This window comes from Oncorhynchus kisutch, unplaced genomic scaffold (genome assembly GCF_002021735.2).
Source record: "Oncorhynchus kisutch isolate 150728-3 unplaced genomic scaffold, Okis_V2 scaffold2271, whole genome shotgun sequence".
NCBI classification, from domain to species: Eukaryota; Metazoa; Chordata; class Actinopteri; order Salmoniformes; family Salmonidae; genus Oncorhynchus; species Oncorhynchus kisutch.
Window position 1 is genome coordinate 7,881 of NW_022264216.1, and position 22,016 is coordinate 29,896.

General features: G+C 44.2%; 1 protein-coding gene across 1 annotated transcript; it reads left to right on the forward strand.

Annotated features, from left to right (window-relative positions):
* Positions 1 to 20,708, forward strand: LOC116369659 (hsp70-Hsp90 organizing protein 1). Its single transcript, XM_031819567.1, has 10 exons — positions 1 to 265; positions 12,068 to 12,309; positions 13,972 to 14,175; positions 14,425 to 14,550; positions 14,634 to 14,676; positions 14,765 to 14,855; positions 15,017 to 15,158; positions 15,266 to 15,370; positions 18,644 to 18,734; positions 19,221 to 20,708. The coding sequence occupies exons 1-10, from the start codon at positions 208 to 210 to the stop codon at positions 19,256 to 19,258; spliced, it is 1,140 nt and encodes a 379-aa protein (XP_031675427.1). The 5' UTR covers positions 1 to 207; the 3' UTR covers positions 19,259 to 20,708.
* Positions 20,709 to 22,016: the final 1,308 nt, after the last annotated feature.

Sequence of the window (22,016 nt, forward strand, 5' to 3'; positions counted from 1 at the left end):
ATAGCTTGATCATTTACGAGTGTCAGATGTAGCTCGTCCGCATTCAGGAAACGGCGCAGATAAAGGCAGTTGAACGAACAACTAAGATCGATTCACCCGGCGGTTAAACTGTGGGGTAACCGCGGTCAATACTGGCACTTTTATCTAGTTTTAAAGTGATATACTTTCAGTGTTTTGTATATTTTGTATTCGAGTTGATAATGCTGGATGGTCGAACTGATGAAGTTCACAAGAGACATTTGCCGACTGCTGGGTATTGGAGGCGGTAAGTAAAAGTAACTGCGAGGCCACTGTAAAGTTATTGAACTCATAAATGTCTATGTATTTTACGTGTGTAGTGTTTATCGATTATCGATTTCTCGCTGGCGAGTCTACTCGACTGAAGACAAGTTACACAAGTTAACATGCTCCTATGCTGTGTGATAGCCTATTGTGATCACAAATAGGAGTGATATTATTTTGTTTATGTTAGTCATGTATGTTCCTATAAAAGGTTGCCTTGTATTTAAAGCGGTTGAAACCATAACAAGTCTGAGGGAGGAACTTGGAAAAATTTAACCTCTCTCAAATTCATAGTTCGAGTTACGGATGTAAGGACGGATCAGCCGTGATATCAAAATGATAGTTTTATTCATTTTTTGAGCCTGTATAGTGTTTGTTTACATATACTTTGTTTACAAACATTGGAGTAAAACAAGCTTATATTTTGGGTTCTGATGGGGTGCAACAGTTGAACTAAGCTCATGAGGATCAATGGATATATATATATATATTTAATTAATTTTAGTCCAAAAATGTATGTAGGAACTGCAGATTGGTCCTGTTTTAAATAAAGTATATTTGCTTTTGGGTTCCCGAGTGGCACAGCGGTCTAAGGCACTGCATCTCAGTGCTAGAGTTGTCACTACAGACCCTGGTTTGATTCCAGGCTGTATCACAACTGGCTGTGATTGGATGATCCATAGGGCGGTGCACAATTGACCCAGCGTCGTCCTGGTTAGGGTTTGGCCGCTGTAGGCCGTCATTTGTAAATAAGAATTTGTTCTTAACTGACCTGCCTTGTTAAATAAATCAAAATAAACCATTATTTTTGCTCTCTCACTCACAGAATCAGTATGTTTCTTCTTCAGTCCTTTGTGTAGGCTTTTCTGTCTCTCTGCTCGATCTGCATGTGCCGACACGCCACATCGGAATCTGAGACTTTGTTTCCATTATGCTTACAAGACACGGTGCAGTGCACATAGCTAAGGGGACACAGTCCTCTTGGCTCGAGGGTTGTGTGTCTTTGTGGAACAGATCTGGTCCTGTGTTGCTCAGATGGTAGGACCATGGGGCCTGTAATTTCAGGGTAGTGGGTTCAATTGCCGGGACCACCCATATGTAAATTGTATGCACGCATGACTGAAAGTCGCTTTGGATAAAAGAGTGTGCTAAATGGCATATGTTATGACATTAACTCTGGATGAATCTCTACCCTAAATGTAAGAGAACAAATTGATGACTAATTCCAATAGAACGCAGTTACCAGTAATTCCCAGACTCTTGTTTAAATCTAAAGGCCTTCTATTCCCTAGTTCCTGGTTTAGTCTTTTGTCTCAAATTGGTGTTGTGGTGGTGAATTCAGGACGCTTCTTCTATAAGCCAAGGCCACAGAGGACTGCAGTGTGTATAAGCCAAGGCCACAGAGGACTGTAGTGTGTGTATAAGCCAAGGCCACAGAGGACTGTAGTGTGTATATGCCAGGGCCACAGAGGACTGTAGTGTGTGTATAAACCAAGGCCACAGAGGACTGTAGTTTGTATAAACCAAGGCCACAGAGGACTGTAGTGTGTAGCTAGGCCTGGGCTATTGCACTCACTAACTGACATTGCTCAAGATACTCTCTACATGACCAAGATGCACTCTACATGACCAAGATGCACTCTACATGACCAAGATGCACTCTACATGACCAAGATGCACTGCAATTGACCAAGATGCACTCTACTAGACCAAGATATAGGAATCAAACCTGCAATAATTGGGCCATGCTTTTAACAAAATGTCAATACACACTTCTGTGAAACACATAATGAACCCTTGTATGTGGATACCTGTAATGTTCCACACTTCCACAGTAGACTAACAGCATGTATTTAAACAGTAATAATCCACACTCTAATTGATACCCCCGATCAACAAGTTGAGAGAGAGAGAGAGAGAACATGGATTTTGGGATATACATAACATTCCTCTCTTCCACAGTAAACTAGTTAAACATCATTCCCAGGCTATTTTCAGCACCTCTGATTCCGTCAGATGAAGGTGTTGCAACAGCATCCGAGCAGAGAGCAGAGAGTCAGCAGACAATCTGGTCATTGTTGTTGTGGTATTCAAATGAGAGGCACCTGATCGCTGTCATCACACTGAAGAGGCCGTGTAGGTTTGACGATAACATCTGGGGCTGTCCGCGTTCCAAATGGCGTTCCACCTGGAGGAAATATTTGACTTTCAGTTTGATTGTCCTCTGACTTTTAGCTGCCTGAGAAATCCTCTTCCGTGATGACTCACACACACACACTACAGTCCTCTGTGGCCTTGTTTGGTCAAACCAGAAGGATGTCTTTGTCATAAGAGAATAGAGGGAATGGATTAGAGCTGAACTGATCCATTATACGACAGGGGAAACATGGATTTTTTTGCTGACACAGACAGAACCCACCCGTCTGTTTCATTGGGCCGATGAGGGTGATGAGGGTGGTATGGAGATGGGTTGTGTTGTGTGTATTCTTTGTGGGTGACTGTGTGGTGGCTAACTACTAACAAAGTGTTCTGCTTTGATTTGACTCCCTTCTGTCTTCTTCTCTGGTCTGTCAGCCTAAGGCATTATGGGTGACGGGGGGGAGGGGTACTTTGTCTCTGAGTGGCAGGAAACCACAGGCATGCAGAGAGAGACATATAAATACCACCAATATTTATCTGTTTATCGTCCCCCGCTATTCGAACTACAACTATTTACACATTGTTAAAACAGCTGATAATATAACACTTGAAATGTCTATTTTTTTCAACCTTTTTAAGTGCAATGTTTACTGTTAATTTTAAATAGTTTTTTGTTTGATGTTGTTGAATTAGTTTCTTCTCACTTGTTTATTTCACCTGCTTTGGCAATGTAAACAGAGTATGTTTCCATGCCAATTAATCCCTTTGAATTAAATTGAGGCAGAGAGCGAGAGGCAGAGAGCGGGAGAAAGACAGATGTTCAGAGAGAGAAGGAGTGGCAGAGGGAGTGAGACTGAGAGCATGGCAAAGAGAGAGAGACTGAGAGCATGGAAGAGAGAGAGAGAGACTGAGAACATGGCAGAGAGAGAAGGAGTGGCAGAGGGAGTGAGGCTGAGAGCATGGCAGAGAGAGTGAAGGAGTGGCAGAGGGAGTGAGGCTGAGAGCATGGCAGAGAGAGTGAAGGAGTGGCAGAGGGAGTGAGGCTGAGAGCATGGCAGAGAGAGAAGAGAGTGAGGCTGAGAGCATGGCAGAGAGAGAAGAGAGTGAGGCTTAGAGCATGGCAGAGAGAGAAGAGAGAGAGGGGGAGGTAAAGTCCTTCCCTATCAAAGTAGTGTAACACAAACAGCTTCTCTGCTGGCCTTGGGAACCAGATACACAGCATGGTTTTCATATCGCACCAGAAAGAAGGGTGGTTTTTCTGACAATGCTGCTGCTCGTTTTTAGCAGTGTAAGTCGTGTTTCAGTCATTGTTTATTTCTAACATAGGCTCAGTAAGAATTGATGGAAACAAAGACACAAAACTAACTAATATAAACTAATATGAGATGTTTAGACGAGGGTCGTTAAGGAGGGCACTGAAAAGTTTTGACACAGAAATTAGTTTCTTATTTGAAGAGATCAGGAAGTACCTTCCAGTTTCTAAAAGTTTCCCCAGTTTTGTGACTACTGAACATGACCCAGGGAGGAGCCGTTGTGTGTTTAAGGGGAGTGAGCCTTGTTGACCAAGGTAATCCAACATTCCAGAATGTTCCGATAGAAATGCATTGTGTAGATAGGATTGTCTATCTATCATGTCGAATAGGGCATGCTCTATATTATTCATTGCATTTCTATCTGCAATGTTCTGAACGTTTCACCTTACAGAACAAGAGCCCAGATGTCAGCCAGCCAGTCAGAAGTGCTGACAACGCTCTCTGTCCTTGTGAGAAGCAAACATACTGGTTGGATCAGGCCCTTTTCCTGTGCTAACTTTGCAGCTTGATCATTCCATTATGAAGAGGGAGAATATCTCATTCCACACATGGTTTAACACTTGCGTCAAGATGAGGTTGTTTGAGGCTGTTTTGAGTATATTTGTCATGGTTGTAGTTGAGTTGGTCTGCATCTCAAATGGCTCCCTGTTCCCTTTATAGTGCACTACTTTTGCCCAGGGTCGATAGGGCTTCGGCATGCTTTGGTTCAGCTGGCGCCTAGCCCAACTCTGCCAGGTGAACCGAACGAGTGTGCTCGCGTACTCCCTTAAAAGACCTTTGCTTAAAAGAAACAGAAAACGGTAATAGTACGTTTTGTTCATCTCGAGTCGCCGTAGCCAGTATACACTTCCTCAAAATAGTTAGAATTCATCGAACTCATGAAATCTGTCTTTCATTTGGACTTTTTTTTTGCTAAGGAGATCAAACAATTGTCCATTTAACTAAGATGTTTGGTGCAGTATTTTTCAAGGGAAAGGGGATACCTAGTCAGTTGTACATCTGAATGCATTTAACCGAAATGTGTCTTCCACATTTAACCCAACCCCTCTTAATCAGAGAGGTGCAGGGGGCTGCCTTAATCGACATCCACGGCACCCAGGGAACAGTTGTTGGCTAACTGCCTTGCTCAAGGGCAGAACGGCAGATTTTTCCACCTTTCCGGCCTAGGGATTCGAACCAGCGACCTTTCGGTTACTGGCTCAATGCCCTAAACCGCTAGGAAATGAGTGTTCTATAAATGAAGTGTTCTAACAGACACTTCATTGAAGAATCCCTACTGTTGACCAATAACCGATGAAGGGGTGTCGACTTCAGCTTGCCTTGTGAAATGTTGCGCGCCCGTACAGCCACATAAACACCTGCCGAAGACCAAAACAGACCAAAACAAACAAAAACATCACAGAAATACATGCACAAACGGTTTCTGCTGGGAATAACGCAGAGGCCTTTACATAATGTAAAATAACATCCTATTACTTATAGTCCTGTTGGGTCCCAGAGGTCAAACGCACGGACGCATACACACACAGGCACACACACAGGCACACACACACACACACACACACACACACAGGCACACACACACACACACACAGGCACACACAGGCACACACACACACACACAGGCACACACACACAGACGCACACACACAGACACACACACACACACACACACGTTCCTCCTCTCTTCAGTTGCTCCTCTCTGGGTGTGTTTGAGTCTGGCTGCTAATGCCAAACAGATTGAGTTTCTCTTCCTTCCTCAGGCCCAGGCGACAGGCCTGCTGCTGGTTAGTCGGTGGTGGTTCTATTTCTGGACTTACAGGGATCCTTCTGTAAGGCTGAGTCCCAAATGGCACCATTTCCCTATTTAGTGCACTTCCTTCGACCAGGGGCCATAGGGGAGTGGTGGAGGATAGGGTTTCATTTGGGACGCACCCAGTTCTTCCGTCACTGAACATCTGTTCTGGCTGCCGTCACCTCACAGGCTGACCGAGGTGGATGGAATCACAAGGCAAACATATTCCTTTAGCCCTCTGTTTTGTTTCATGTCTTCTGGCATTATTTTTTATTGACATTGTTTTGTTGAGAGAGAGAATATTTGAAAACAAATCCAGCATTGATAACACCCATATGTTCTATGTGAAATACCGCAGTGTGCAGTCACAGCAGTGAGATTTGTGGCTCGTTACCATGAGAAAAGGGAAGCCAGTGGAGCACAAACAATATTATAAATACCACAAATATTTATCTGTTTATCGTCCCCCGCTATTCGTACTACACCTATTTGCACATTGCTAAATATAGCTGATAATAACACTTGAAATGTCTATATTTTTTTAACCTTTTTGAGTTGTAATTTCGAATAATTTTTTGTTGACGTTGTTCAATTAGTTTCTTCTCACTTTTGTTTGTTTATTTCACTTGCTTTGGCAATATAAACATACAGTATGTTCCCCATGCCAATGTAAACATACAGTATGTTCCCCATGCCAATGTAAACATACAGTATGTTCCCCATGCCAATGTAAACATACAGTATGTCCCCCATGCCAATGTAAACATACAGTATGTCCCCCATGCCAATGTAAACATACAGTATGTTCCCCATGCCAATGTAAACATACAGTATGTTCCCCATGCCAATGTAAACATACAGTATGTTCCCCATGCCAATGTAAACATACAGTATGTTCCCCATGCCAATGTAAACATACAGTATGTCCCCCATGCCAATAAAACCCAATGTAAACATACAGTATGTTCCCCATGCCAATAAAACCCAATGTAAACACACAGTATGTTCCCATGCCAATAAAACCCAATGTAAACATACAGTATGTCCCCCATGCCAATAAAACCCAATGTAAACATACAGTATGTTCCCATGCCAATAAAACCCAATGTAAACATACAGTATGTTCCCCATGCCAATAAAACCCAATGTAAACATACAGTATGTTCCCATGCCAATAAAACCCAATGTAAACATACAGTATGTCCCCCATGCCAATAAAACCCAATGTAAACATACAGTATGTTCCCCATGCCAATAAAACCCAATGTAAACATACAGTATGTTCCCCATGCCAATAAAACCCAATGTAAACATACAGTATGTTCCCCATGCCAATGTAAACATACAGTATGTTCCCCATGCCAATAAAACCCAATGTAAACATACAGTATGTTCCCCATACCAATAAAACCCAATGTAAACATACAGTATGTTCCCCATGCCAATAAAACCCAATGTAAACATACAGTATGTTCCCCATGCCAATGTAAACATACAGTATGTATTCCCATGCCAATAAAACCCAATATAAACATACAGTATGTTCCCCATGCCAATAAAACCCAATATAAACATACAGTATGTTCCCCATGACAATAAAACCCAATGTAAACATACAGTATGTTCCCCATGCCAATGTAAACATACAGTATGTTCCCCATGCCAATAAAACCCAATGTAAACATACAGTATGTTCCCATGCCAATAAAACCCAATATAAACATACAGTATGTTCCCCATGCCAATAAAACCCAATGTAAACATACAGTATGTTCCCCATGCCAATAAAACCCAATGTAAACATACAGTATGTTCCCCATGCCAATGTAAACATACAGTATGTTCCCATGCCAATAAAACCCAATATAAACATACAGTATGTCCCCCATGCCAATAAAACCCAATGTAAACATACAGTATGTTCCCCATGCCAATGTAAACATACAGTATGTTCCCCATGCCAATAAAACCCAATGTAAACATACAGTATGTTCCCATGCCAATAAAACCCAATGTAAACATACAGTATGTTCCCCATGCCAATAAAACCCAATGTAAACATACAGTATGTCCCCCATGCCAATAAAACCCAATATAAACATACAGTATGTCCCCCATGCCAATAAAACTCAATATAAACATACAGTATGTTCCCCATGCCAATAAAACCCAATATAAACATACAGTATGTTCCCCATGCCAATAAAACACAATGTAAACATACAGTATGTTCCCCATGCCAATAAAACCCAATATAAACATACAGTATGTTCCCCATGACAATAAAACCCAATATAAACATACAGTATGTCCCCCATGACAATACAACCCAATATAAACATACAGTATGTCCCCCATGCCAATAAAACCCAATGTAAACATACAGTATGTTCCCCATGCCAATAAAACCCAATGTAAACATACAGTATGTTCGCCATGCCAATAAAACCCAATGTAAACATACAGTATGTCCCCCATGCCAATAAAACCCAATGTAAACATACAGTATGTTCCCCATGCCAATAAAACTCAATATAAACATACAGTATGTTCCCCATGCCAATAAAACCCAATGTAAACATACAGTATGTCCCCCATGCCAATAAAACCCAATGTAAACATACAGTATGTTCCCCATGCCAATGTAAACATACAGTATGTTCCCCATGCCAATAAAACCCAATGTAAACATACAGTATGTTCCCATGCCAATAAAACCCAATGTAAACATACAGTATGTTCCCCATGCCAATAAAACCCAATGTAAACATACAGTATGTCCCCCATGCCAATAAAACCCAATATAAACATACAGTATGTCCCCCATGCCAATAAAACTCAATATAAACATACAGTATGTTCCCCATGCCAATAAAACCCAATATAAACATACAGTATGTTCCCCATGCCAATAAAACACAATGTAAACATACAGTATGTTCCCCATGCCAATAAAACCCAATATAAACATACAGTATGTTCCCCATGACAATAAAACCCAATATAAACATACAGTATGTCCCCCATGACAATACAACCCAATATAAACATACAGTATGTCCCCCATGCCAATAAAACCCAATATAAACATACAGTATGTCCCCCATGCCAATAAAACCCAATGTAAACATACAGTATGTTCCCCATGCCAATAAAACACAATGTAAACATACAGTATGTTCCCCATGCCAATGTAAACATACAGTATGTTCCCCATGCCAATGTAAACATACAGTATGTTCCCCATGCCAATAAAACCCAATGTAAACATACAGTATGTTCGCCATGCCAATAAAACCCAATGTAAACATACAGTATGTCCCCCATGCCAATAAAACCCAATGTAAACATACAGTATGTTCCCCATGCCAATAAAACTCAATATAAACATACAGTATGTTCCCCATGCCAATAAAACCCAATGTAAACATACAGTATGTTCCCATGCCAATAAAACCCAATGTAAACATACAGTATGTTCCCCATGCCAATAAAACTCAATGTAAACATACAGTATGTTCCCCATGCCAATAAAACCCAATGTAAACATACAGTATGTTCCCATGCCAATAAAACCCAATGTAAACATACAGTATGTTCCCCATGCCAATAAAACCCAATGTAAACATACAGTATGTTCCCCATGCCAATAAAACCCAATATAAACATACAGTATGTCCCCATGCCAATAAAACCCAATGTAAACATACAGTATGTTCCCCATGCCAATAAAACCCATTGAATTGAGAGAGAGAGTCTGAGAGCATGGCAGAGAGAGAAGGATTGGCAGAGGGAGTGAGACTGAGAGCATGGCAGAGAGAGAGACTGAGATCATGGCAGAGAGAGAGACTGAGATCATGGCAGAGAGAGAGACTGAGATCATGGCAGAGAGAGAGACTGAGATCATGGCAGAGAGAGAGAGGGGGAGGTAAAGTCCTTCCCTATCAAAGTAGTGTAACACAAACAGCTTCTCTGATGGCCTTGGGAACCAGATACACAACATGGTTTTCATTTCGGCACCAGATTTTTTTTTTGTCCAACACCGTTGCTGCTTGTGTCACGTATACTCCCTCCCCGGGCTCGAGGTCGTCAGGCTCATTATTACGCACACCTGTCACCATTGTTATGCACATCAGCGCCTCATCAGACTCACCTGGACTCCATCATCTCCCTGATTACCTTCCCTATATCAGTCATCCCTTTTGGTTCCTTCCCCAGGCGTTATTGACTCTGTTTGTGTTCCATGGCTGTACACAACGTGTGTGTCTCGTTCTGGTCTATGCTTGTTTAGTTATTAAAGATCCACTCCCTGTACGTGCTTCGTGACTCCCAGTGTAGATGGTACTCCTTGTTTAGTTATTAAAGATCCACTCCCTGTACGTGCTTCCTGACTCCCAGTGTAGATGGTACTCCTTGTTTAGTTATTAAAGATCCACTCCCTGTACGTGCTTCCTGACTCCCAGTGTAGATGGTACTCCTTGTTTAGTTATTAAAGATCCACTCCCTGTACGTGCTTCCTGACTCCCAGTGTAGATGGTACTCCTTGTTTAGTTATTAAAGATCCACTCCCTGTACGTGCTTCCTGACTCCCAGTGTAGATGGTACTCCTTGTTTAGTTATTAAAGATCCACTCCCTGTACGTGCTTCCTGACTCCCAGCGTAGATGGTACTCCTTGTTTAGTTATTAAAGATCCACTCCCTGTACGTGCTTCCTGACTCCCAGTGTAGATGGTACTCCTTGTTTAGTTATTAAAGATCCACTCCCTGTACGTGCTTCCTGACTCCCAGTGTAGATGGTACTCCTTGTTTAGTTATTAAAGATCCACTCCCTGTACGTGCTTCCTGACTCCCAGTGTAGATGGTACTCCTTGTTTAGTTATTAAAGATCCACTCCCTGTACGTGCTTCCTGACTCCCAGTGTAGATGGTACTCCTTGTTTAGTTATTAAAGATCCACTCCCTGTACGTGCTTCCTGACTCCCAGTGTAGATGGTACTCCTTGTTTAGTTATTAAAGATCCACTCCCTGTACGTGCTTCCTGACTCCCAGCGTAGATGGTACTCCTTGTTTAGTTATTAAAGATCCACTCCCTGTACGTGCTTCCTGACTCCCAGCGTAGATGGTACTCCTTGTTTAGTTATTAAAGATCCACTCCCTGTACGTGCTTCCTGACTCCCAGCGTAGACGGTACGGCTTGTTTCTTAGTAAGTCGTGTTTCAGTCATTGTTTCATTCTAACATAGGCTCAGTAAAAATGTATGGAAAAAAAGACACAAAACTAATATGAGACGTTTAGACGAGGGTTGTTAAGTAGGGCACTGACAAGTTTTGACACGGAAATGAGTTTCTTATTTGAAGAGATCAGGAAGTACCTTCTAGCTTCAATCAGTTTCTCAAAGTTTCCCCAGAACTCAAATGGGTTTCACTTGAAATGAAACTGAATGAATGAGCGATCAGGCTGGATCCACCAGGCGAGCGTTTTCCTGATTGTGAGGCTTGAGTGAATAAGCCAGAAACAAGGACGCTGATGGAAATAAAGAATGAAACCATTGTAGGCAGCTTCCCTGTGTGCAGGAATACTATGGACCCTGCCAGGCCCAGCACCAATAGGTCTAGGCTGCTTCTTAAATGGCACCCTTTTCCCTATGTAGTGCACTACTATTGACACTAGCGATAGGGAATAGGGCTCCATTTGGGACACAGATCCGGAGTACAAGGTACAGGAGGTTATCAGGGTCCGGTAAGGGAACCACCCAGGTGGCAGACAGGGGGGTGTTTAAGGGCGAGGTTCTGATCTGTCTGTGCTGCCCTCAACAAGCTACAGTTGGTCTGGATTGAACCTTTTTGTTAAAGTGTGTTCCAAATGTCACCCTATTCCCTGTATAGTGCTCTAATTCTGACTATGACCCAAAATAGTGAAATATATAATATAGGGTGCCATTTGGGATGCACTATATGAGTGTGTTGGGGGGAGGGGGAAGTGTCTAATTTCTTGTTGGTAAGGTAACGATACACTTCCTGTACGGATCCACTGGTCCAATATGTTTCCACCCAAAGAACAAAGGAGAGTCTCTAGCAGCATGTGCACTGTACTGTGTTCTCTCTTCTCCTCCCTGTCCTCTTTATTCCTTCTCTTTTCCCTCCAGTCTCCATCTCAATGAGACTAACCTGTAGGGGAGAGTGGGGTATGTTGAGACATTTCTTACATTCAGCATCACTACGTCAAGGGAAATATAGTATTCTTTCTAACAACAACATCTATATATATTTCAGGATGTTGTGTATCCCTGGAAAGAATCAGAATCCATTCAAACATGGATATATCTGGGCTGCTGCCTCCTTCTCCTCCTCCTCATCTTTCTCCTCCTCTTCCTCTGTCTCTTTCTCCTCCCTGTTCTCTTTGTTCTCCTCCTCCAAAGCCTCTAACTTTCTCAGTGAGACCAACCTGTAAAGATCATGTTACAAAAGTAACACTAAACAAACACCAACGTGTTTTGTTTGGTTAATTTGTGTTCGATCTCTGGTTCTGTGTGTTTCTAGATGGGCCAGGTGAGCAGGAGGAGATGGAGCGGGGAGGAGGAAGAGGAGGAAGAGGGGGTCCAGGTCCAGCCGCGGGTGGAGAGGTCCTGAGTGGGGAGGAGGAGATGGAGCGGGGAGGAGGAAGAGGAGGAAGAGGGGGTCCAGGTCCAGCCGCGGGTGGAGAGGTCCTGAGTGGGGAGGAGGAGTTCAGTGAGGAGGAGAAGACCAGAAGGAGAGCAGAGAGACGCAGGGCTAAGAGAAAGGTGAGTGGAACACACACACACTTGTACTACGTCACACCTATACCACATCATAATCAACCTGGTAACACTTCAAATGAAGTTTCTCTTCTACCTGTGGAACCTGTAATAACACTGTCATTACTACAGTAACATTGTTGCTACATAGTCATTAAGAAATGTCTGTGTAATTAATGTTAATGAATAATTAATGACGTAATAGAGTTGAATAATGGAGTTGGTTTTTGATATTGCACCAGAGAAATAAGGAACCAGTGACTATTTGTTTATCTCTGTCATACCTGGTCTGGTCCACCTGTCATTATCTCTGTCATACCTGGTCCACCTGTCATTATCTCTGCCATACCTGGTCCACCTGTCATTATACCTGGTCTGGTCCACCTGTCATTATCTCTGTCATACCTGGTCCACCTGTCATTATCTCTGTCATACCTGGTCCACCTGTCATTATCTCTGTCATACCTGGTCCACCTGTCATTATCTCTGTCGTACCTGGTCCACCTGTCATTATCTCTGTCGTACCTGGTCCACCTGTCATTATCTCTGTCGTACCTGGTCCACCTGTCATCATCTCTGTCGTACCTGGTCCACCTGTCATCATCTCTGTCGTACCTGGTCCACCTGTCATTATCTCTGTCGTACCTGGTCCACCTGTCATTATCTCTGTCGTACCTGGTCCACCTGTCATTATCTCTGTCGTACCTGGTCCACCTGTCATTATCTCTGTCATACCTGATCCACCTGCCATCATCATCTCTGTCGTACCTGGTCCACCTGCCATCATCATCTCTGTCGTACCTGGTCAATCTGCCATCATCATCTCTGTCGTACCTGGTCCATCTGCCATCATCATCTCTGTTGTACCTGGTCCACCTGCCATCATCATCTCTGTCGTACCTGGTCCACCTGTCATTATCTCTGTCATACCTGATCCACCTGCCATCATCATCTCTGTCGTACCTGGTCCATCATCATCTCTGTCGTACCTGGTCCACCTGCCATCATCTCTGTCGTACCTGGTCCACCTGTCATTATCTCTGTCGTACCTGGTCCACCTGCCATCATCTCTGTCGTACCTGGTCCACCTGTCATCATCTCTGTCGTACCTGGTCCACCTGCCATCATCATCTCTGTCGTACCTGGTCCACCTGCCATCATCTTGTGGTCCACCTGCCATCATCATCTCTGTCATACCTGGTCCACCTGCCATCATCATCTCTGTCGTACCTGGTCCACCTGCCATCATCATCTCTGTCGTACCTGGTCCACCTGCCATCATCATCTCTGTCGTACCTGGTCCACCTGCCATCATCATCTCTGTCGTACCTGGTCCACCTGCCATCATCATCTCTGTCGTACCTGGTCCACCTGCCATCATCATCTCTGTCGTACCTGGTCCACCTGCCATCATCATCTCTGTCGTACCTGGTCCACCTGCCATCATCATCTCTGTCGTACCTGGTCCACCTGCCATCATCATCTCTGTCGTACCTGGTCCACCTGCCATCATCATCTCTGTCGTACCTGGTCCACCTGCCATCATCATCTCTGTCGTACCTGGTCCACCTGCCATCATCATCTCTGTCGTACCTGGTCCACCTGTCATCATCATCTCTGTCCTCCTTACCCTCCCTCAACACACCTTTTACCATTCTCTCTTTACAGAGACAGAAAGAACGAAAGAAACTGGAGAAGGAGAAGAGCGCGGATGCTGAGCAGGAGGGAGAAGCGTCAGAGTCTGAGAGTGAAAGTGAGGAGGAGGAGGAGGTAGAGAGGGTAGTACCTCCTGCCAAGAACAAGCCCACGCCTCCTCTCACTGTGTCTGGGAACAAGAGCAACCGCCAGCCCCCTGTCAGGACCCCAGAGGAGGTAGGGGAGGGAGGGAAGGACATGGAAGGCAGGGAGGTATGGAGGGGAGGATACACCAGAGAAACAAATAGATATAGGATGATAGAAAGTATTTATTTGTCTCTTTCTGTCTATTATATCTGCGGCCCAAATGACACCCCATTCCCTATATAATGCCCTACTTCTGACCAGAGCTATATGATTCTATGGGCCCTGGTCATAAGCAGTGCATTATAAGGGTGCCGTTGTGGTTTACATCTCCTCCTCTAGGAGCCAGAGTGGGACGTCCGCAGTGCGTTTGTGGCCAACGCTGCCAGTCACATCAGACCCAAAGCCAGGACCAGTGCAGGCCACGCCTCTAGAGAGAACAAGGAGAACGAGTCTAGGACCAGCGAGGTGCGGAGGGCTGGATACACACACACACACACACACACACACGCACACACAGAGGCAGTGTTAACTGAGTTGTCTCATTTCAGGTGGAGAGTTCAGACCCTGTGAAGAAGGGAGCTTCACTAACAGGTGACATGAACACAATTGTCTCAGAATGATTATTTCTATTCACTGAAATGACCCCAGTTTAACACTGTATGTGTATGTTCTCCTCCAGAGAAGGGTATTCAGTTGTTTAAGCAGGGCCAGTACTCTCAGGCTGTGGACATGTTCTCTGAGGCTATCCACTGTGACCCCAAAGACCACAGGTACACCTTAAAGCTTGACCTCTGACCCTAAATACAACGTATCGCACCAACTATGCTCTCTGACCTGAAATTAGATTTCTGTCAACTTGTGTTTTAATGTGTCCTCTCTCTCTCTCTCTTTCTTCCTTCCCTCTCGCTATCTGTTTCTCTTTCTCTTTTAGGTTCTTTGGGAATCGTTCATACTGCTACTGGTGTCTGGAGCTCTACCCCTCTGCCCTATCAGACGCTCAGAGGTCCATCCAGCTCGCCCCTGATTGGCCAAAGGGATACTTCCGCAAGGGGAGTGCACTGATGGGGTTGAAGGTCAGTGTCTGAGCTCTCTACTGTGAACGTGAACATTCCTGTAGGTGTGTGTCTGTCGGTCTGTCTGTGAAATCTGACTCCATCTTCCTCCCCTCTTCTCTCTCCAGCGGTATGGTGAGGCAGAGGGGGCCATGCAGCAGGTGTTGAAGCTGGATCAGGACTGTGAGGAGGCCTCCATTGAGCTCTTCAACTGCAAGGTCCTGCAGCTCATGGTGAGGGGAGACTGGGGTCAGGGGTCAAATCAAATCATATTAGTCACTTGCGCCGAATACAACAGGTGTAGTAGACCTTACAGTGAAATGCTTACTTACGAACCCCTAACCAACAATGTAGTTAAAAAGAAATTAATATGAAGAAATAAAAATAACAAGTAATTAAAGAGCAGCAGTAAAATAACAATGGCGAGACTATATACAGACGGGGTACCGGTACAGAGTCAATGTGTCGGGGCACCAGTTAGTTGAGGTAATATGTAAATGTAGGTAGAGTTATTTAAGTGACTATGCATAGATGATAACAACAGAGAGTAGCAGCAGTGTAAAAGAGAGAGAGGGGGGGCAATGCAAATAGTCTGGGTAGCCATTTGATTAGATGTTCAGGAGTCTTATGGCTTGGGGGTAGAAGTTGTTTAGAAGCCTCTTGGACCTACACTTGGCGCTCCGGTACCGCTTGCCCTGTGGTAGCAGAGAAAAGTCTGACTAAGGTGGCTGGAATCTGACCATTTTAGGGCCTTCCTCTGACACCGCCTGGTATAGAGGTCCTGGATGGCAGGAAGCTTGGCCCCAGTGATGTACTTGGCCTTTCGCACTACCCTCTATAATGCTTTGCGGTCGGAGGCCGAAAAGTTGCCATACCAGGCAGTGATGCAACCAGTTCTCGATGGTGCAGCTGTAGAACCTTTTGAGGATCTGAGGACCCATGTCAAATCTTTTCAGTCTTATAATGGGGGTGTGCTCGGTCCTCTTTTTCCTGTAGTCCTCAATCATCTCCTTTGTCTTGATCACGTTGAGGGAGAGGTTGTTGTCCTGGCACCACACTGCCAGGTCTCTACGTCGTTGTCGGTGATCAGTGCTACCACTGTTGTGTCATTGGCAAACGTAATGATGGTGTTGGAGTCGTGCCTGGCCATGCAGTCATGAGTGAACAGGGAATACAGGTGGGGACTGAGCACGCACCCCTGAGGGGCCCCCGTGTTGAGGATCAGTGTGGCGGATGTGTTGTTACCTACCCTTACCACCTGGGGGCGGCCCGTCAGGAAGTCCAGGATCCAGTTGCAGAGGAGGTGTTTAGTCCCAGGGTCCTTAGCTTATTGATGAGCTTTGAGGGAACTATGATGTTGAACTGTGAGCTGTAGTCAATGAGAATAGAATTCTCACATAGGTGTTCCTTTTGTCGAGGTCGGAGAGGGCAGTGTGGAGTGCAATAGAGATTGCATCATCTGTGGATCTGTTGGTGTGATATGCAAATTGGAGTGGGTCTAGGGTTTCTAGAATAATGGTGTTGATGTGAGTCATGACCAGCCTTTCAAAGCACTTTATGCCTACAGACGTGAGTGCTACAGGTAGGAAGTCATTTAGGCAGGTTATCTTAGTGTTCTTGGGCACAGACACGATGTTGGTCTGCTTAAAACATGTTGGTATTACAGACTTGGACAGGGAGAGGTTGAAAATGTCAGTGAAGACACTTGCCAGTTGGTCAGCGCACGTCCTGGTAATCCGTCTGGCCCTGCGGCCTTGTGAATGTTGACCTGTTTAAAACCTCTTGGAACTACCCATCCCGGATCCGGTATAATTGTCATCAACTACACTAATTAGCATAGCGAAATAATCTTACTAGAAAATATTCATATTCATGAAATATAGTGAAACACAGCTTAGCCTTTTGTTAATCACTCTGTCGTCTCAGATTTGGAAATTATGCTTTACAGCCAAAGCAAGACAAGCGTTTCTGTAAGTTTATCGATAGCCTAGCATAGCATCATGTCCAGCTAGCAGCAGGAAGCTTGGTCACAAATCAGAAAAGCAATCACGACAACGCCGAATCCAAATTATATTCATAATATCGACAGAAACATGGCAAGCGTTTTTTATAATCAATCCTCAAGGTGTTTTTCAAATATCTATTTGATAATATATCAACTGGGACAATTGGCTTTTGAGTAGGACCGAGAGTAAAAATGGCTACCTCTGTCTTTTACGCAAGAATCACTCTGAGAGCCCTCAGCTGGCCACTTACGCAATGTGGTCCTTTACGCTCATTCTTCAACATAAAGGCGTGAAACTACGTCTAAAGGCTGTAGACACCTTAGGGAATACGTAGAAAAAGGAATCTGGTTGATATCCCTTTCAATGGTCAATAGGGATGCATAGGAAAACAGATCGTTCAAAATAAGAGTCACTTCCTGATTGGATTTTCCTCAGGCTTTCGCCTGCATTATCAGTTCTGTTATACTCACAGACAATCTTTTTACAGTTTTGGAAACTTTAGTGTTTTCTATCCTAAGCTGTCAATTATATGCATATTCTAGCATCTGGTCCTGAAAAATAGGCCGTTAGGATAGAATTATGGTCAGATTTGCCAAATGGAGGGTGAGGGAGAGCTTTGTATGCGTCTTTGTGTGTGGAGTAAAGTTGGTCCAGTTTTTTTCCTCTCTGGGTGAGCATTTTCCTGTTTATGGCGGAATACAGCTCATTCAGTGTGGTCTTAGTGCCAGCGGTGGTGGTATGTAGACAGCTATGAAAAATACAGATGATAACTCTCTTGGTAGACAGTGTGGTCTACAGCTTATCATGAGATCCTCTACTTCAGGTGAGCAAAACCTTGAGACTTCCTTAGATATGGTGCACCAGGAGTTATTTACAAAAATACATAGTCCACCGCCCCTTGTCTTTTTTTTATTTTTATTAACTAGGCAAGTCAGTTAAGAACAAATCCTTATTTTCAATGACGGCCTAGGACTGTACTGAACTGCCAGAACCACAGATTTATTTTACCGTGTCAGCTCGTGGATTCGATCTTACAACCTTTCGGTTACTAGTCCAACGCTCTAACCACTAGGCTACCTGCCTCTACCCACTAGGCTACCTGCCTCTAACCACTAGGCTACCTGCCGCTCCAGGTCTGAACGACAACGCTGTTCTTTCCTGCCGATACAGCGTATAACCAGTCACCTGTTGATAATGTCGTCGTTCAGCCACGGCTCTGTGAAGCATAAAATATTACAGTCCTGTATGTCCCATTGGTAGTTTAATCTTCCGCGTAGGTCATCGATTTTATTTTCAAGAGTTTGCATGTTTGCTAACAGAATGAAAGGAATTGGAGGTTTATTCGATCGCCTACAATCGGGTCAGGCTCTAGTCTTTTGTTATAGGATAACTTTGGTGTTGATTGGTGAACTTGTGATGAGATTTTTTTGTCTTTTCTGTTTTGTTTCTGAGATATGATCTGATATCAGTTTATCAATTCACCCCTTCTCTCTCCTGTAGGATCTGGGTTTTGAAGAGGGGCAGAGTGTGTTGCTGTTGGAGAAGTTTACCACGGTTCAGGCTGCTCTCGGCTCCCCTGAGGCTGATAGAGGTATTGGGACAGGCTGATCTACCAGACCCCACCACAGGGGGCGTACTATAGACATGCTGCACTACCAGACCCCACCACAGGGGGCGTAGTATAGACATGCTGCACTACCAGACCCACCACAGGGGACGTAGTATAGACAGGCTGTACTACCAGACCCCACCACAGGGGGTGTAGTATAGACATGCTGCACTACCAGACCCCACCACAGGGGACATAGTATAGACAGGCTGTACTACCAGACCCCACCACAGGGGGTGTAGTATAGACATGCTGCACTACCAGACCCCACCACAGGGGGCATAGTATAGACAGGCTACTCTACCAGACCCCACCACAGGGGGCGTAGCCATTGCATTTAAAGAGTTTGATTTACCAAATATACTACAACAATATAGAAATACTTACTGTACATCTAACATTGATTTGTTGTGAGGTTTCGCTACAATATTTCATAGTAAAGTGAACCTTTTCCTATTCTTGCTGCAGTGGTGGACCTCTCCTCCCCTGAGGACTCTACTGGGTGAGTATGTTGAACTGGGTATCATACCTGGGTTGTTAGTGTGGCTCTCTACCATGTTATCCCACTGAGCTAAAGTCTAGGCATTAGCTTCGGGAGCTAACATGTATCTTCATGTCTCAGACAAGGTTATCTCGTCATTTGAGACCAGCTTTGTTGAGGCCACCGCCACTCTGTTTGTTATTCGTCATCTAAATGGTCCTATAATACATCATTTCATTTACATCCCTACAGTTCTAGAAGCTATAGACGGTCCCAAATGGCCCCCTATTCCAGGGTTTCCGTTAGGAAAATGTTGCGCTGGACATTTGTCAAGAAGCATTTGAATTTACCGGACATTTGAGAAATTTAACGGACCTCATATGCATTGGGTGCTTAAGCTGATTAGGGCGTCCACCATCTGTCAGAATGACAGAAATCACATTTAAATTATGGTAATTCATATTAACAGAACATGCAAGTCGAAGATGCAACAATGTGTGGTACTTATTACCAAATTCTGATGAGCACTTTGAAGATGTTAGAATAACTGTCCAAATGTATTTTTCCTCAACCAACAAGATGAGTAACAAACGGCAAAATAACTAGTAGTAGAAACGTTCACCTATTCTATTGGTCAACTTGTGGAGAAAGAAATAGCCTATACCAAACACTCTGGGACAGTTGTGGGAAGATAGATTCCAAATTCATAGTCGATCACCAAGCATTTCTGTGAAAAACCCAACGATAAAGCCTTGTGTTCCTATAAAAATTTTTGGGTTTCGCGCTGTTGATGGTAGGTGCACTTGATTCAGCAGCCCTAGTGCCGGGAAGGCAAAGTGTTTCCATTTTAAACCATTTCATGTGTCTAAAGGTAGAACTCCGCCTACTCGGCAGGCCCAGAGAGCAAATCAAGTGCACCTATAGGCCTACCGCTGCCCAATCAGATAGCTCAGATCACAGAGTCTGCACAGTTTCCTCGCTCCATAGACTGTAAAAAGAAGCCTTGAACTCACAGCAAAGTTGATCCTGTGAGATTTCAAAACGTTTAAAACCACGAGTAGAGAGACAACGAATACAGCAGAGAGCTGCTTTTTTCTTGACTGAGTTCATGTTTAAGTTGTTATTCAGCACTGTCAACACTTAGTTCATCCGTTTTATAAGCCATAAAATGTGAGTGTTTCAATAAGCTTGCGTCGTTGTTATTTCTCTGGTCATAGGAGTAACAACATAGGAGTAACAACATAGGAGTAACAACATTTAATTGGTTCATGAGGCAGAAGTAATGCAGTGCGACTTAAGCCTCACCATCAGCTGGAAGACTGTGTCCCCTTTTCTCAGCTGAAGGAGGGACAGAGGAGAGATGGTGAGGAGGGAGAGAGGAGGGACGGTGACGAGGGAGAGAGGCAGCCTCCGCTGCTCCTTCCCTTCCCTCAGATTGACCATCAGATGCTCCCTCCCCTCAGACTGACCATCAGATGCTCCTCCCCTCAGACTGACCATCAGATGTTCCCTCCCCTCAGACTGACCATCAGATGTTCCCTCCCCTCAGACTGACCATCAGATGCTCCCTCCCCTCAGACTGACCATCAGATGTTCCCTCCCCTCAGACTGACCATCAGATGCTCCCTCCCCTCAGACTGACCATCAGATGTTCCCTCCCCTCAGACTGACCATCAGATGTTCCCTCCCCTCAGACTGACCATCAGATGTTCCCTCCCCTCAGACTGACCATCAGATGTTCCCTCCCCTCAGACTGACCATCAGATGTTCCCTCCCCTCAGACTGACCATCAGATGCAGGCCATCAGTACAGTACAAAAAATAAGCAAATTATTATGCTCACTCAGCTGTGCCTCACAAGCAATAGAACAAATTATCTATTACCAGTGTGACCATATACCTACAATTTTTGAAATGGTCTGAGAAGAACAACATTGGCAGGCCAATTCAAGTGCAGCCAATATTCAGTGATGATATATAGGCCCTATAGCCTACTGTACAAACCTCATTGCTACAGAACTGTGTTTAATTAGTTAATGTTGCAAAGGCTTATGTTTATGTCATGTTTTTTTAAATCTGAGCCGTAGATCTCTGCTTGCATTTTGACTCCATGATCTTGACTCAGAAAAGGTTGTTGACCGCTGGTGAACAATTTTTTCCTCACATTATAAATGCAACAATGTGCACAAGGCAGTAGGCCATGCGTGAATGTTTGTTCCATAATGACATTAGCGGGAGAACACCATTGTCAAAAGGGCACTGCACATGCGAGCGGTTTCATGTGACAGAGATGAAAATATTTGTTAGAAATTTTGAAAGAGGGGGCATCTGATATGCAACAACTAGCATGGGTTGCTGGTATGACTAGGATTGTGCCTTTGTCTACTGGACGAGAAAGAAAGTTGATATAAAATAATTGCCTCCACAGTCTGATTTTGGCTAGGCTACTTTAACGCAAAGTAAGACATGCCTAATAATGTGTAGTAAAACCATGGGTTGGAACCGGTTTGGGGAACAGACCCCGAAAATGAAGAACAGAACCAGAACTAAGAACGAAAGTGATCTATACTGTACCGGAACAGAACTGTTATTTTAAAAGCATGGGAACCGGTTAATAATGTTATTTTCTTTCTGGGCATTTTTTTCCAGTCCCACCAAAAACGCAACAAAGTGCCTATGCAAAGCCCCCACTCTGTCACTCAGAAACTTAACCCAGTGTCTGCCTCCCTGCCTGCCTGCCAGCTGAAAATTGTGTGTGTGTGTGTGTGTGTGTGTGTGTAGGCT

Coding starts and splice junctions, on each gene's coding strand:
- LOC116369659 (XM_031819567.1), top strand. CDS start 208: ATGGTCGAACTGATGAAGTTCACAAGAGACATTTGCCGACTGCTGGGT. Junction 266..12,067: donor ACTGCTGGGTATTGGAGGCG/GTAAGTAAAAGT, acceptor GTGTGTTTCTAG/ATGGGCCAGGTGAGCAGGAG. Junction 14,677..14,764: donor GAAGGGAGCTTCACTAACAG/GTGACATGAACA, acceptor GTTCTCCTCCAG/AGAAGGGTATTCAGTTGTTT.